The sequence below is a fragment of the Pinus tabuliformis genome, chromosome 1_2 (genome assembly GCF_031772625.1).
Source record: "Pinus tabuliformis cultivar Carrire ecotype Pingquan chromosome 1_2, CPIR1, whole genome shotgun sequence".
Classification (NCBI taxonomy): domain Eukaryota; kingdom Viridiplantae; phylum Streptophyta; class Pinopsida; order Pinales; family Pinaceae; genus Pinus; species Pinus tabuliformis.
Genome location: NC_142298.1, coordinates 946,505,628 through 946,521,537, shown reverse-complemented (window position 1 = coordinate 946,521,537; position 15,910 = coordinate 946,505,628). Strand labels below are relative to the sequence as shown.

The window sequence follows — 15,910 nt, the reverse complement described above, 5'->3', positions numbered from 1 at the left end:
ACACATAAAAAACATCAATACACATATCAACACAGTATATCACGGGGAAAGCATACAGCTAAAAACCCCCAACTATCTGTATAGGTTCAAATCTCCTCCACTGCTTGCCTGCCTCCACTGCGAAATCCTGCATGAGAATGGATGAGTATGGCTGATCCAAACTCGTATTTCCTTAGATGAACCACACAATCCTCATTGGCAATACTCAATCGATTGATTGTGCAAATCTCATGCACAACTATAGTCACAACTAACAGCTGTCTTGCCCTTTCACTCACCTCTAACACTTGTCTCCATTAAACTGTCCATGCATTGAGTTAACTGATGTATTCTTTAGTTGATTTATGAGTTAATAATTAGTGAATTAATTAATAATTAATTCACATCACTCATCACTAGTGTATTCTGCAGTTAGACTAAATACAACTAGTTCAACCAAGTCAAACTGAACACAACTCTATCAACTCCTCAATCAACTCCACCAAACTCAACCACATGAGTTCTAACTGAAGTCCATCATGCAATAGCTCAACTGACCCACAAGAAAAGCGTATTTCCTTCTGACAACTGCATGTGCCACATCTGTAGCTCAAACTAAAGTGCTCCAAGAGGATAAGATAATGTTTATAGTCCAAATATTATTATGAGCTAATAATATTCGACTATTCTATTTTTAGCCTGGCAGTCTAAAAATAGACTCCGCCCATATGTCTAAAAATAGAAGTCCATCTATTTTTACCAACTTGACCAATCGTCCACAAATAGCATCCTGCAACTCATAGACCATGATCCATATGTCTAAAAATAGACATAGTCTAAAAATAGACTTTGCGCTAAAAATAGCCTGCGGGCCCACTTAGTGAAGGCGACTCCTTTCCACTAAGCTCCATCATCTTGTTGCATTCTCAACACTCCCTCTCAACAAGATATGGATTATCAGCAACCCCTATCCTGCGTCGGTGGTACTCGAATTTGCTCCTGGTGAGCGCCTTCGTCAAGATATCAGCATCCTGATCCTGCATTGGAATGTATGAAAGTAACATGATTCTCTGCTGCACACAATCTCTGATATGATGGTACCTAATGTCAATGTGCTTGGATCTATTATGAAATACTGGATTAGCCGAGAGTTTAATGCAACTCTGGTTATCACAACAAATCATAGTAGGCTCCAAGTATGAACCAAACAACCCGACCAGGATCTTCCTCATCCATATAGCCTCGCATGCAAGCAAACTTTCTGCCATATACTCGGCCTCTGCTGAACTAAGTGCCACGGATCTCTACTTCCTGTTGTACCAAGAAACTGCTGTCGACTCGATACTGAAGACCCCTCCAGATGTGCTCTTTCTATCCGTTGGGCTCCTTGCCCAATCTGCATCCGTGAAGCCACATAGCTTCACCTCATCCTCCTGTCTGTACCACAATCCATATCCCGATGTGCCTCTGAGATAACGCAATACATGATTTCCTGCCTTCCAGAAGAGCTTGGTAGGCCTAACCATAGCTTGTGAAAGCTGGTTCACAGCATAGCATATATCAGGTCATGTATTGACCAGATACATAAGCGACCCCACCAACTGTTGATAAACAGTGGCATCCACTACCTCCACTGAAGTAGCATCCTCCTTCCTCCAACCTCCAGGAAGAGGAGTATCAACAGGCTTACAGCCATGCATGTTGAACTTCTCCAGTATCTCTCGAGCATACTTACCCTGAGAAACAAATAGTCCATCACTGCGCTGCCAAATTTCCAATCCCAAGAAATAATGAAGGAGGCCCAAGTCCTTCATCTCAAACTCCTTAGCAAGATCATCCTTGCATGAAAGTATCAACAGCTAATCACTTGTTAGAATCAAATCATCTACATAAAGTACAATGATAAGCAACTTACCCTCCACCACAATCTGGTATAGGTTAGGATCCGCCTCACTCTTGGAGAATCCAAGTCCGGTGAAATAACTGTCTATCTGTGTGTACCAAGCACGTGGTGCTTGTTTCAACCCATACAGCGCTCTCTTGAGCCTGCACACATGCGAATCGCTGCTGAAGATCTCAAAACCTTCGGGCTGCTCTGTGTACACCTCCTCCTCCATGACTCCATTGAGGAATGCAGTATTCACATCCATCTGATGGATGTGCCACCCCATCTGCGTTGAGAGAGCAAGAATCGTCCATATGGAAGAATACCTTGCGACAGGTGCAAAGGTCTCCTCATAATCGATCCCCTCTATCTGTGAAAAGCCTAGGGCAACAAATCTTGCGTTGTACTTCTCCACACTCCCGTCAGCTGCCTGCTTCACTTTGTAGATCCATCTCGAACCCACCACTGATTTCCCTTCCGGTCTTGGGACAATCTCCCATGCACTGTTTCTGACAATCGAATCATACTCTTCCACCATGGCATCTACCCATGCGGGGTCCTCCACAGCTTCCTCGAAAGAGGATGGCTCAGTCACGACACATTTGCTCACAAGAGCCATGTATCCAGTGTACCGATCAGGTGATTGTCTCTGTCTGCGTTGAGCTGTAGGTGGTCCTACAACCTTCTCTGCATCTTGAGCCAGTCGCTCAGCTTCTGTAATGCGCTTTCGCCCTCTGATGGTTGGCGCTGCATGAGTGGTCTCTTCCACTCCATGAACTTCGTCCTGTGGCTGATCCATGTCCTGAAGCTCATCCTTAGGAACTAATAGCTCCTCATCTGCATGCAAGTGTGGCTCCCTCTCAAGCAAACACTTCATGGATTTCTCCTCTTGAAATTTTATATCCCGTCGCACAACAATCTTGTGATTGTCTGGCAAATACACACAATAGTTGCGGGGCGTATAAATGTACCCCGCAAATATCCCAACCTCTACAGTCGGCTCCAGCTTCTTCCTGGCATCCTTCGTCACATGCATGTAAACGTTCGAACCAAAAATCCTCAAATGAGAAATATCAGGCCTCTTACCAGAATAAGCCTCCTCGGGCGTACTCATGCCAAGTATCCTATGAGGACAACGGTTCTACACATATACTGCAGTATTGCATGCTTCTGCCCACAAGTGAAGGGGTAGGCCCTGATCATGCAACATCACTCGTGCAGCACCCACTAACGTTTTGTTCTTCCGCTTAGCAACCCTGTTCTGTTGTGGGTTATGGGGAGCTATGAGCTCTCTTCAAATCCCTTCTGCGCCACAGAAGTCCTTGAACTCGCCATAGATGTATTCACCACCATTGTCACTCCTAAGAGCCTTCACCTTCTTCCCTGATTCCTTCTCGACCAGTGCTTTGAACTCACAGAACTTTGAGTATGTCTCGCTCTTCTTCTGCATGAAGAAGATCTGGAAATTTCGAGAGAAATCATCAACAAAGATCACATAGTACCTGTGCTTTGCTGTCGAAGCTACTGAGAAAGGTCCACACACGTCTATGTGAATTCTCTCAAGGATCGTCGTGGCATGACTATCCTTCTCGTGAAAGGTGGCTTTCACAAATTTTCCCAAGGTACACCCCTTGCATTGATCTGACTGCGCAAGAGTGCCTTTAGGAAGCCCTGTAGTAATCTGTTGCAGTATCTTCAAGGCTCCATGGTGAAGGTGGCCCAATCTCCTGTGCCACAGCTCGCCATCATCCCGGCTCACCAATCCTTCTGCCTTGCATGCCATTGCTGCGCAGCCATCTACATGCAACTGATAAAGGTTCCTGACTCGAACCCCTATCTTCCGGGTTTCTCCAGTTGTCTTACTGCGCAGGAAAGCCTTTCCCTCACTAAAAACAACATCATATCCCTTGTCTTCTAACATCGCCACAGATATAAGATTCTTCTTCAATCCTGGAACATGCATCACTTCCTTCAATACGAAGGGTTTACTAGACTCCCTCTGAAAGGAAATGGTACCGATACCGGTCGCACTGTATCTACCATCATCACCCATCTCGATGTGCACTCCAAGATCTTTCTCCTCTAGATCAGAAAACAAATCTTGATCTCCTGTCATGTGAAAAGACGCACCACTTTCCAAGAACCATAGCGATCCCATCACACTTGATACTAAGCATGCGATCAATGAAAAATAAAGTTCAAACTGCGAGGCTAAGGTCTCTCCCGCTGCAGATCCAGCAGCTTGCTTATTTTTCTTCCTCTGCAGACAATTTGTGGCATAGTGTCCGTGCTGGTGACAGTGAAAGCACTTCACCTTGGACATGTCCTGCTTCTTGCCTTTCGCACCGGAATGAGAAGCTTTCTTGTTCTTCCCCTTCTTTTCTTTGGCAACCAAAGCACAAATTTCTTCATCAGTTGCCTTTGATGAAGATCTGTCCCTGGTATTCTGCCTGATCTCCTCCTGCACAAGATCTGACCAAAGTCTCTCCCATCCTAGCAATTTCTCCCGACCATTGACAGAGTCCTGACAGGAATGCCAACTCTTCGAAAGACCAAGGAGAGCCAAGCTCACCAAGTCCTCATCATCGACAGTCACCCGCACACTTCCCATCTCATCCCTGCACTGAGTGAACTTCGTGAGATACTTGGGCATACTGTCTCCCTTCTCGCACTTAATGTTTCTGAGTTTATCCTTGAGCGCCAACTTCCTCTGGTCGCTCTTGCGTTGGAATAGATCTGTCAACGCTTTCCACATCAAGTATGGAGAAACCTTTCCATGTAGGCTGGACACAATGTGATCCTTCACGCCCTCCAACAGAATCCTTCGACACTTTGCTGTCTTCTTTTGCCAAGCATCAACTTGAGCAGTATCAGTAGGCTTTGGGACCTCAACCTCTATGAACTCCTTCAGCCCATTGTCATCTAACACTGCCTCCATCCTGTCTTTCCATGCAATATAATTCGAGCTGCCCTCAAGAGAATACTCTAATCACAATCTGTTGAAAGACACTGCAACTTTAACACCAAGAAAACACTGTTGCAAATTCGAATTCCACCAGCTCAAAACTCAACCGCTTCTGATCTAAAATTCGTGAGAACAAAGTATTTCTCATACAGAGATTGACTGTATGGGATTTTACCGGATATCTCACCTTCTAAAAGAAGGATGAATCTAGAGGCTACCTGGCCCGATTACAGACTCTGCCTGAAGAAATAAAATGTAATCACTTTCTGAATAATAGATCTGATGATCAACTCTGCTCTGATACCATGTAGAAATTTTGAATAATATAACACTTATTCACAGAGATTATCCTGATTATACACTATTTGCGGAATGCATGCATAATACATAACCTTCTCTACCATTGATCATCAATTTACAGAATTCAGAAACAATCGCGTGTGCACATTGAAACATCAATCACACATATCAACACAGTACATCGCAGGAAAGAATACAGTTGAAAACCCCCAACTATCTATATATTATATTGATTGAGAACATGTAACAATACATAGTACAATACTCTTCACAAGTACTCAGTACTATCTCCACCTGTTACACACAAATTAGCTCAGATCTGAATCAATCACAGGTTCAAATCTCCTCCACTGCTTGCCTGCCTCCACTGCGCAATCCTGCATGAGAATGGATGAGTATGGCTGATCCAAACTCGTATTTCCTTAGCTGAACCACACAATCCTCATTGGCAATACTCAATCCATTGATAGTGCAAATCTCATGCACAACTATAGTCACAACTGACAGTTGTCTTGCCCTTTCACTCACCTCTAACACTTGTCTCCACTGAACTGTCCATGCACGGAGTTAACTAATGTATTCTTTAGTTGATTTATGAGTTAATAATTAGTGAATTAATTAATAATTAATTCACATCACTCATCACTAGTGTATTCTGCGGTTAGACTAAATACAACTAGTTCAACCAAGTCAAACTGAACACAACTCCATCAACTCCTCAATCAACTCCACCAAACTCACCCACATGAGTTCTAACTGAAGTCCATCATGCAATAGCTCAACTAACCCACAAGAAAAGCGTATTTCCTTCTGACAGCTGCATGTGCCACATCTGTAGCTCAAACTGAAGTGCTCCAAGAGGATAAGATAATGTTTATAGTCCAAATATTATTATGAGCTAATAATATTCGACTGTTCTATTTTTAGCCTGGCAGTCTAAAAGTAGACTCCGCCCATATGTCTAAAAATAGGAGTCCATCTATTTTTACCAACATGACCAATCATCCACAAATAACATCCTACAACTCATAGACCATGATCCATATGTCTAAAAATAGACTTTGCGCCAAAAATAGCCCGCGGGCCCCTTAGTGAAGGCGACTCCTTTCTACTAAGCTCCATCATCTTGTTGCATTCTCAACAATTAAAAACCCTTTACTTATCCCTAGGGATTTAAACGATTAAAATAAATAAATAAATAAAATTATTTCTAATATATAAACCCCCCTTTACTCATCCCTAGTGATTCAATTGATTAAATAAATTAGAATTAGGTAATTTAATATATAAATAAAATAAAATAGTATAACATTCTATTATATAAACCACCACACCCCCCCCCCTTTTTACTTATCCCTAGTGGTTATAGGATTAAATAAATTATAAATTAATTTATTAACCTAAGAAAAATATATTAATAAAATAAAATAGAATAACTAATATATTACAATTAGTTAATTATTCTATTACTATATGTTATTACCTTTGACTTATTAATATTTTAATATTATTATTTAATCTAGCCGTTTTAGATAGCTGTTGATGGTCAACCTAGTCAACCTAGCCGTTTGGATGATCTGCTCTCCCTATATAATTGGCAGCCATGATCTGACTCCTCAACTTGTCCTGACGATGAACCACACTAGTTGGTTCAAAATGCGTCAACAAAGGTTTTCTACATGTGATTTACACCAAAACTCTTCTTAATAAAAAAATTAACTCGTAAAAACAAAAAAAAATGAATAAAAAATTAATGGAAAAAACAAAAAACAAAAAACAAATAAAAATAAATAAATAAATGAATTTAAAAAAAAATAAAATTGAATGAAAAACAAATTGATCCACAACAAAAAATAAATCTAAAAACATTTCTTTTTAAATTAAAAAAAAATAATAATAATAAAAACCTCATTACAAAAAAAATAAAATCTTAAAATAATTACCAAAAAAATAAAAAAAATAAAAAAATTAAGAAAAAAAGAATTAAATTAAAAACAAAATATTTAAAATAAAAAATAAAAATATTTAAATAAACAAAATAAAAAATAAAAAATTAAATAAAATAAAATAAAAATTTAAGAATAATTTTTTAAAAATCAAAATTATAAAAATAAAGAAATAACATTAAAAAATAACAAAAAAATAAAAATAAAATTAAGTTATAAAATTAAAAAAACAAAGTTAAAAAAAATAAAAAATTAAAACAATTAAAAAATAATTAAAAATAAAAACAAATTAAAAAAAGCAATTTAAACAAAAAAAACAATTAAAAAAACAACAACTAATTTTTTTTAATCAATTAAAATAAATAATTTAAAAATATATATAAAATAAAAACAATTAAGAAATAAAAAATAAAAAATAAAAAACAATTATAAAAAATAAAAAATAAAATGTAAAAATGTAAAAATATAAAAAAAGAATTAAAAAAATAAATAAAAAATAAGCAATTTAAAAATAAACAATTAAAAAAACAATATATATATATATATATATATATATATATATATATATATATAGATATATATAACAAAAAATAATATTAAAAAAATAATGAAAAAAAAAATTAAAACATAACCCCTACCTGACCCCCACCCAATCCAACCCCCCTCCCTCACCCTCGTCCCTCCCCTACCCGACCCACCCCTTTCCCTCACCCCACCTCTCCCCCTCACACCCCCGTCCGCTCTCCGCCCCTCTGCCAGCCAACCCCCACCCTACCGCACCCCTGTCCCCTCCCTCACCCTCATCACTCCCCTCCCCTCTCCACTCCCCCACTCGACACATACCCCACCCCCCCACCTCAGCACCCACCTCCCCGCCTTAACCCTCTCCCCTCCCCGCCTTAGCCCCCTCCCCGACCCGACGGCATATATTGAGGGCATGCGAATTCCATCGATGCTCAGGAGAATCTCTCCATTGATGAGTACCTCGATGATCCTAATCTCCACATCCTCAAATGTGTTTATTAGAATTCCATCTGCTTTAAACAAGAGGTATGAATTGTGAAGGAAAAGGTGATAAAGCGGATCAGACTTTTCTTGCATTGGGTCAGGGAAATCTATTGCAGGTAAGGATGGAAATCTAGGTACCTTAACAGAACCGTCCAAATCCTTCAAAGATTCCTTCATCGCAGCCTCCCCCGCCCACCTGGGCCCCTAGCCAGTGGCCAAGAGGCCGCAGGGCGATTCTGGGAATTGGCTTGCGGCCTTTTGGCCGCTAGCTGGGGGCCCGGGTGGGCAAGGGAGGCTGCAATGAAGGAATCTTTGAAGGATTTGGACGGTTCTGTTAAGGTACCTGGATTTCCATCCTTACCTGCAGTAGATTTCCCTGAACCAATGCAAGACAAGTCTGATCCGCTTTATCGCCTTTTCCTCCGCAATTCATACCGCTTGTTTAAAGCGGACGGAATTCTGATAAACACATTTGAGGATGTAGAGAGCAGGATCATTGAGGCACTCGTCAATGGAGAGATTCTCCCGAGCGTCGATGGAATTCGCATGCCCTCAATATATGCCGTCGGGCCGCTCATTGCTCCCCCGAAACCTGTTCTCGAGGATCCTAGTGGTTCCCTGCAATGGCTGGATAACCAGCCGGCGTCTTCGGTTATCTTCGTTTCCTTCGGAAGTGTGAATTTCCTTTTGGGGGAGCAGATCATGGAGCTTGCTTTGGGACTGGAAGGAACCAAGCATCATTTCCTGTGGGTTCTTCGCGGTCCTCCTTCCAATCTAGATGTATCTGCGTTGCTCCCCTGGGATTTCGAAAAGTGGACCTAAGATTGAAGTCTTGTGGTTACCTCATGGGCTCCGCAAGTTGCCATCCTTGCACACCCATCCACAGGAGGGTTTGTGAGTCACTGCGGTTGGAACTCAGTGCTAGAGAGCATTTGGTTTGGAGTTCCCATTATCACTTGGCCCCTCCAAGGGGACAAAAAGCCCATCGGTTACTTTCTGGTGAATGATATTAAAATGGCAGTGGGATTGCAGAAGTGACAAGATGGGATTGTAACGAAAGAGGAAGTGGAGAAAGTAGTTTGAGAATTGATGGAAGGAGAGGAGGGAAATAAGAGGAGGAGATAGTGAAAGTGTTGAAGGAGAGTGCGAAAGCAGCTTTGGTAGAGGGTGGAAGTTCATCCCAAGCTGTGGCAGAGGTGGTGGCTCTTTGGAAGGGAAATTCGTGCGCCCTCCCCCGCTCGCACAAGCCCTGAGCCAGTGGCCAAGAGGCCGCAGGCCAATTCCCGGAATTGGCTTGTGGCCAGTTGGTCATTGGCTGGAGGCTTGAGTGGGGCGGAGGGGGGTAACGGGTGGAGCGGGGGGCCGAGGGGGGTGGGGGGGGTGGTGGGGTGTGGGTTGGGTGGGAGAGGGGAGAGGGGAGGGGAGGGGAGGGGAGGGACGAGGGTGACGGAGGGGACATGAGTGGGTTGGGATGGGGCTTGGGTGTGGGAGGAGAGGAGAGGGGACGGGGGGTAAGCAGGGGAGGGGGGTGAGGGAGAGGGTGGGGTGAGGGAGCGGCGAGGGGAGGGACAATGGTGGGGGAGGGGAATTGGGTCAGGTGGGGAGGGGTTTGGGTTGGATGGGGGGTTATGTTTTAATAAATATTTTTATTATTTTTATGTTATATATATTTTTTAAATTCTTTATTTTTTTTAAATGTTTTTTAATTTTTTTTTTTTTTTAATGTTTGTTTTTAATTTTTTAATTTTAATTTTTTTAATTTCAATTTAAGTTTGTTTTTTTTTTAAATTTTTAAATATATATATATATATATATATATATATATATATATATATATATATATATATATATTTAAATTTAAATATTTTAAATTTTAAATTTTTTTATAATTTAAATTTTAAAATATATTTAATTTTTTTTAAGATATATATATATATATATATATATATATATATAATTTTAAATTTATTTTTTTAATTGTTTTGTTTTTATTTTTATTTTTTTGATAATTATTTAACAGTTTTTCAAATGATGTTTTTATTTTTATTTTTTATTTTTTAACTTAAAAAATGGTCCTTCTTTTATTTTTTCTTATATTATATATATATTTTTATTTTTTTTTTGTTTATTTTTTATATTTTTTATTATTTAAGATTTTCATTTTTACAAGCTAATTTTTATTTTTTATTTTTACTTTTTTTTTATGGTTTCTTTTTTTATATTTTATGAAATTTAATTTACTTTTTGTCATGAATCGTCCCCTTGTCACCCATGGCTAGTTGGGCCTCAGTGTCGCCGCGGATTTTTTTGTTTAGTTTTTATTTTTTTTTAATGTTGTATTTTATTTTTGTAATTTTTTATTTTTATTTTTAAATTTTACATGGTATGGCTAATTTTTTGTTACATTTTATAGTTTTTTTTTTATGTCATTACTATATATTTTTTATATTTGATTTTTTTTCATGTTTTTTTTTTTTATTATGTTTTATTAATTTTTTTGTCAATATTTGAATTTTTTTTTCTTATATATATATATATATATAGGGTATGTGTCGATGCTTGTCTAGCAACTTGATCACATTATGTGTAATTTGATAGTTGCTTTTAAATTTTTTCGTTATAATGAATCGAGTGTGCCCCATAATGTGTTAATTTCATGGTTAGTCTTTAAGTTTTCATTACAATGGATTGAGCTCACCTGCACTGCGTGTCAATTTGATAGTTGATTTTTAAATTTTGTTTGCAATGTATCAAGTTGTCTTAGGCTAAGATTTCAAAATCTCTATACATTTAGCATTAAAAAAAATTACTCTTGGTATAATATCTCTTTCATTCAGGTGTTCATTTTTAAAGTTTTTTTAGTCATAAATTTTTTCCATAATGTCATGCTTAAAATATTTTGAAAATTTAAGATTGTTTTGTAGTCATAATCTTTGGTTTTAATTCCATGGTTGAAAAATTGTCAAGATTTTTAATGTTTTTCTAAGTCGTGATATTTTATCTTTAATGTTATGGTTGAAACCAATTATAAATATGTTTTCTTAGCACCATGCTTGAAAATTGTTGGAATTTTAAGGTTTTTCAAAGAAGTGATATTTTAAATTTAATGTCATGCTTAAAAATCGTTGGAATTTTAAGGCTTTTCAAAGACGTGATATTTTATCGTTAATGTCATGCTTGAAAATCATTGGAAATTTAAAGTTTTTCAGAGTCACGATATTTTGTTTTTAACGTCATTACTAAAAAATGTTGAAAATGTACCCTTAAAAAAAGAAAAAAAAAACGTTATTCTGACATCAACACTTTTCGATTTCAAGGTGTTTTTTGCACCAAACAAAATGGCTTTTTATTGTTTTTCATTGTTATTTTTAAAAAATATTGAAAATTTACTTTGAAAAAAAAACCTTATTCTGGCATCAACACTTTTCGATTTCAAGGTGTTTTTTCATGTTTTTTTGGGATTTTTGGGCTCGAGTACCTGTTTTGAGGTAATAGTTCCTATTTGATCAGTAACTATGTTTAACACAAATTTTGACTTCACATAGTTGGGGTTAAATTCTTCGCTCTAATTCCTGCTCGCCCTCTTACAGGTCAATCTTCTTCATGTACCCATGACTTTTACTAGGATGTTTCTGGTGCAGTGACAAATTTAGTGTCCACTTGCTCCCAAATTTTCATTACAAGATGATTAATGTTAAATTTCCTCTTAGCACTAGTTAAGTGAGAATCACTATTCCGCTTGGCGTTTTGCTTCTTGATGTTATTATTAGATGGCATATGGCCTAAGTTTGTATATTTCTCAGTGGAACTAGATAACATATGTATCCTTGGTCTTAGTATCAGGCATAGTTATCCTTGGTCTTAGTACTAGGAGTTTACTATGTTATGATATGTAGCCTACACACAAATGAGATGTATTCCCTCAAGGTTTATAATACGCTTGAAATTTCTTTCTTCCCTTCTTTTTCCTGAATAAATTACATTTAAGGCCATGGTTCTGTTTCTTTCGATGTAATTATCTATTGATTTTCCTAAGATTTTTGGGGTCTATTTCACAGTATGGATTTGCTTGATTATGGTATTATTTAGTACCAGTGCACACGACTTGTGTTAAGAGGGTATTTGTGTGCACCCAATGTATTGTTTAATGAGTTCCTTTAAAAATTCTTTTTGCTTACCCCTTCTCCTCTGATTTTTGAGTTAGCTGAAATATCATTCTCAGTTTGATTAGGATAGTATTGATTTAAAATATATGATTGCCAATCAATAAATATTATTGGTACATTTATAAAGGACCTTGTTTCTGTAAGTAATTTCCCATCACTTACGCAGACTAGGCGTTGTCAGATGGTTTAAGACTATACTCGGTTCGGTTGTCGCTATGTTTCTGTTTGTAAATTAAAGATCTCTACATGTATTGTAACCTGACTTTGGAGAATCTTGATGGCTATATGTTGTCCAAGCAAAAAACTATTTTTTTTCTTCTCTTCCGATTCTGTTGATCACTTCAGAATTTAGTTCTAGGCAGAGGTTGATAAATTTAATCTCTGGTACTCTTAACATTAATGTAATTTAATTGAACTATAATGATAAATATTTGTATACTTTCTTCCCTTAAGAGAAAGTTTTGATTTATATGCATAATAGTAATTAGAGTACCTGTTCTCCATAGGAAATTACTTAATTTATTCACCATTTGGCACGTAAAGACCTGTATTCAGGATCATAGAATCTGTTTGTGCTTCAAAATTTTATTTTTATTTTTTAAAATTTTGTTTCCTCACTTTTTTTTTCTATATGAAAGTACTGAGTTATCCTAATTTAAAATAAAATGCAACTAAATGTAATGAGCATCAGACCCTCATAAATAAGGTAATTTCACCCAAATCCTGGGTATTCTATTTGTTTAACTTTTTTCTTAACAAGACATAACCAAACATGCTTTAATAGTTCCCATTTCCTATAGACACATCTAGAGTATACACTTTAGCATCACATCTGTCATGAGATTTCATAGAGGATAGAATTCATAGTAGTTAGAGTATTGGTCGATGCACACATATAGACACAACCTCTTCCAATTATTTTATGAAACACAATCACAACTTCATTCAATCATATTCTTAAACATAGTAACAACTTCGTTCAATCATATTCTTAAACACAATCTCAACTTCATTCAATCATATTCTTAAAGGGATAAGTAATTAAGGCATACAAGAGCAATATAATACAACTTCAAGCAAACAATTAACTAAAATGTACGCATGCATTTATTTGCAATCATTTATTCTACTATTCAACATGCACAAATAATTAACCAAGAAAATGTAATGTAAACAAATTGTCTATCTTTTGTGTCACTGGAAATTTACTTGGGAAAACACACTTTCCCCTCAACCATGAACTAAATCCACTAGTTCCCCCAGAGCTGAGATGTGCTTGCCATTGGAATCAACAACCTCTTTAATTCCCATCTATTGTATTTTATAAATATCCTTCCCTAGAAGATTTTAGGAGCGTCTCGATTTTTGGGTGTGCAAACCCACTTGTCTACGTTTTTTTTTTCTTTTTCGAAAACGATATTTTTCCTTTTTCTTTAAAGCCTACCTTTCTATTTCACAATGATCTTTTCCACCCATACTTAGTTTCTTTCCCCAACTAAGTGATTTAAAAAACCTTTCTATCCCATTATATTAAATCATGTCTTTTGCCTCCTAGGGATTTTTAGGAGTCATTTAAGGGAATATTTATCTTGAGCTTATCCACCAATAGTGGTTTCCAGTCTTGGCAAGTATCTCTTAACTCTAGTGTTTCTTTCCCAAGTAATTTCCAACTTTTTATATATTAAATTAAAAAAAATATTTATTACATCACCATAACTTTAATGTTCACATCCATTTTAAATCCAACATGGATTTCTAGCCATCAAGTTTAAAAATAGTCAAGATCTAAAAATAGAAAGATATTAAAATAAAGAATAGAGGGGTATTACATCTCCCCCCTATTTTATTCAACACTGTCCTTGATGTTCATTGTCCAATTGATTCCCTTATGAAATAGTGCTGGAAAGGTCTCTCGCATTTTATCCTCTATCTCCCAAGTAGCCTACTCAGGTGTAAATGGATTCCATTGCACTTTAACCTAAGCAACAACCTAATTCTGGATCAATATCTCTTTCGGACCTAATATGCAAAATTTCTCTACCATGAAGTCTCCTTCTAGTTCCACTCATATGAGATTCCAATAAATTACGTGATAAATATCATGGACATATTATTTTAACAAAGATACATGAAAAACATTGTGCACTTGAATATGGATGGGCAATGCTAGCTGATACGCTCCTCGCCCAACTCTGTCCAAAATTTCAAGAGGCCCACAGAACTGTAGTGCTAATTTTGTAAGGTTCCCTTCCTTAAGGTGATTTTCCTCAGTTTAAATCTTAAGTATACATGATCTCCAACCTTATCCTTGCGAGTTCCCTTTTATTAGCATAAATTTGATGTATGTCCTATGCAGTTTTTATGTTTTGTCTAATTTTCCACACCACTTGTTACATTTCTTGTAATGCATCTAGCCCTAATATTAGCATGCCTACTTGTTGACTCCAGCGAAGAGGTGTGTGCCATTTTCTGCCATACAAGGCCTCGAAGTGACTCATTTTTATCAAAGTTTGATAACTGTTATTATAGGAAAATTCCATTAGATGTAGAAAATCTTCCCATTTAGCAGGTTTGTCCATGACATACATTCTTAGCATATCCTCTAAGATATGATTTGCTTTCTCTATCTTCCCATTAGTTCGGGGGTGATATGCAGTGATAAAATTTAGCTATGTTCCCATGCCCCCAAAAATAGTTTTCCAAAATTTGGAAGTAAATTTAGCATCTCTATCAGACATTACTATTTTTGGTATTCCATGTAGTCGAAAGATCTCCTTCATAAAAATATTGGCAATCTGAGGTGTTCCATAGGTAGTTTGTACCGATATAAAGTTTGTTGCCTTGTTTAGGGTGTGTACTACTACCATAATGGAGTCATGTTGTTGTCTTGCTTTTGGTAATCTTGTAATAAATTCTAGCTAAATCACTTCCGATTTCCATTTAGGAATGGGTAGTGGGTTTAACAATCCTAATGGGTGTTGGTGTTCTACCTTTACCTACTGACATTCTAAGCATTTAGACAAGTAGTTAGCTACTTGTTTTTTAATGCCAAGCTAGTAGAATTCCTTTCGTAGTGTAGTTTTCATCTTTTGATATCTAGGGTGTCCAACATACGGTTTCTCATGATATTCATCTAATATTACCTGATTTAGAACACTTACATTAGAGGAAGTTTCGGCCTAAAATTTCCCATGTATTTTTCATGTAATTTCCATGTCATAGTATGTAAACCAATCAAAATCATTTGAATTTAAAAAGAGGTACATGTAAATATTTTTGAAGGAAAAAAATAAAAAATAATTTTTTTAATTATATTTTTGCCTTATCTCCTTATAGGTTTATTCAAATTTCAAGCGTGTTGAACACATTTTTTTAATGTATCTCATTTTTTATCAATGTGGGTCTTCTAAAAGAGTACGCATGATGGACACTCATTGGATGTAGAATTAAATTCCACATCCAACGAGTACCCATCATGAAAACTTTTTAAGAAGACCCACATTGATAAAAATTGAAGATACATTAAAAGACATGTTCAACACACTTTTTTTATTGAATATTCAATTTTTATCCATGTGAGTCTTCTCAAAAGTATACATGATGGGCACTCGTTGGATGTGGAATTTAATTCCGTATCCAATGAGTGTATGCACTTGAAATT

At 36.8% G+C, this 15,910-nt stretch overlaps 1 protein-coding gene across 1 annotated transcript; it reads left to right on the top strand.

Moving 5' to 3' along the window:
- Nucleotides 1-8,383: 8,383 nt before the first annotated feature.
- Nucleotides 8,384-8,905, top strand: LOC149209073 (malvidin galactosylase UGT88C3-like). Its single transcript, XM_089398510.1, has one exon. The coding sequence runs from the start codon at nt 8,384-8,386 to the stop codon at nt 8,903-8,905; it is 522 nt and encodes a 173-aa protein (XP_089254636.1).
- The last annotated feature ends 7,005 nt before the right edge of the window (nt 8,906-15,910 follow it).

Coding starts and splice junctions, on each gene's coding strand:
- LOC149209073 (XM_089398510.1), top strand. CDS start 8,384: ATGAAGGAATCTTTGAAGGATTTGGACGGTTCTGTTAAGGTACCTGGA.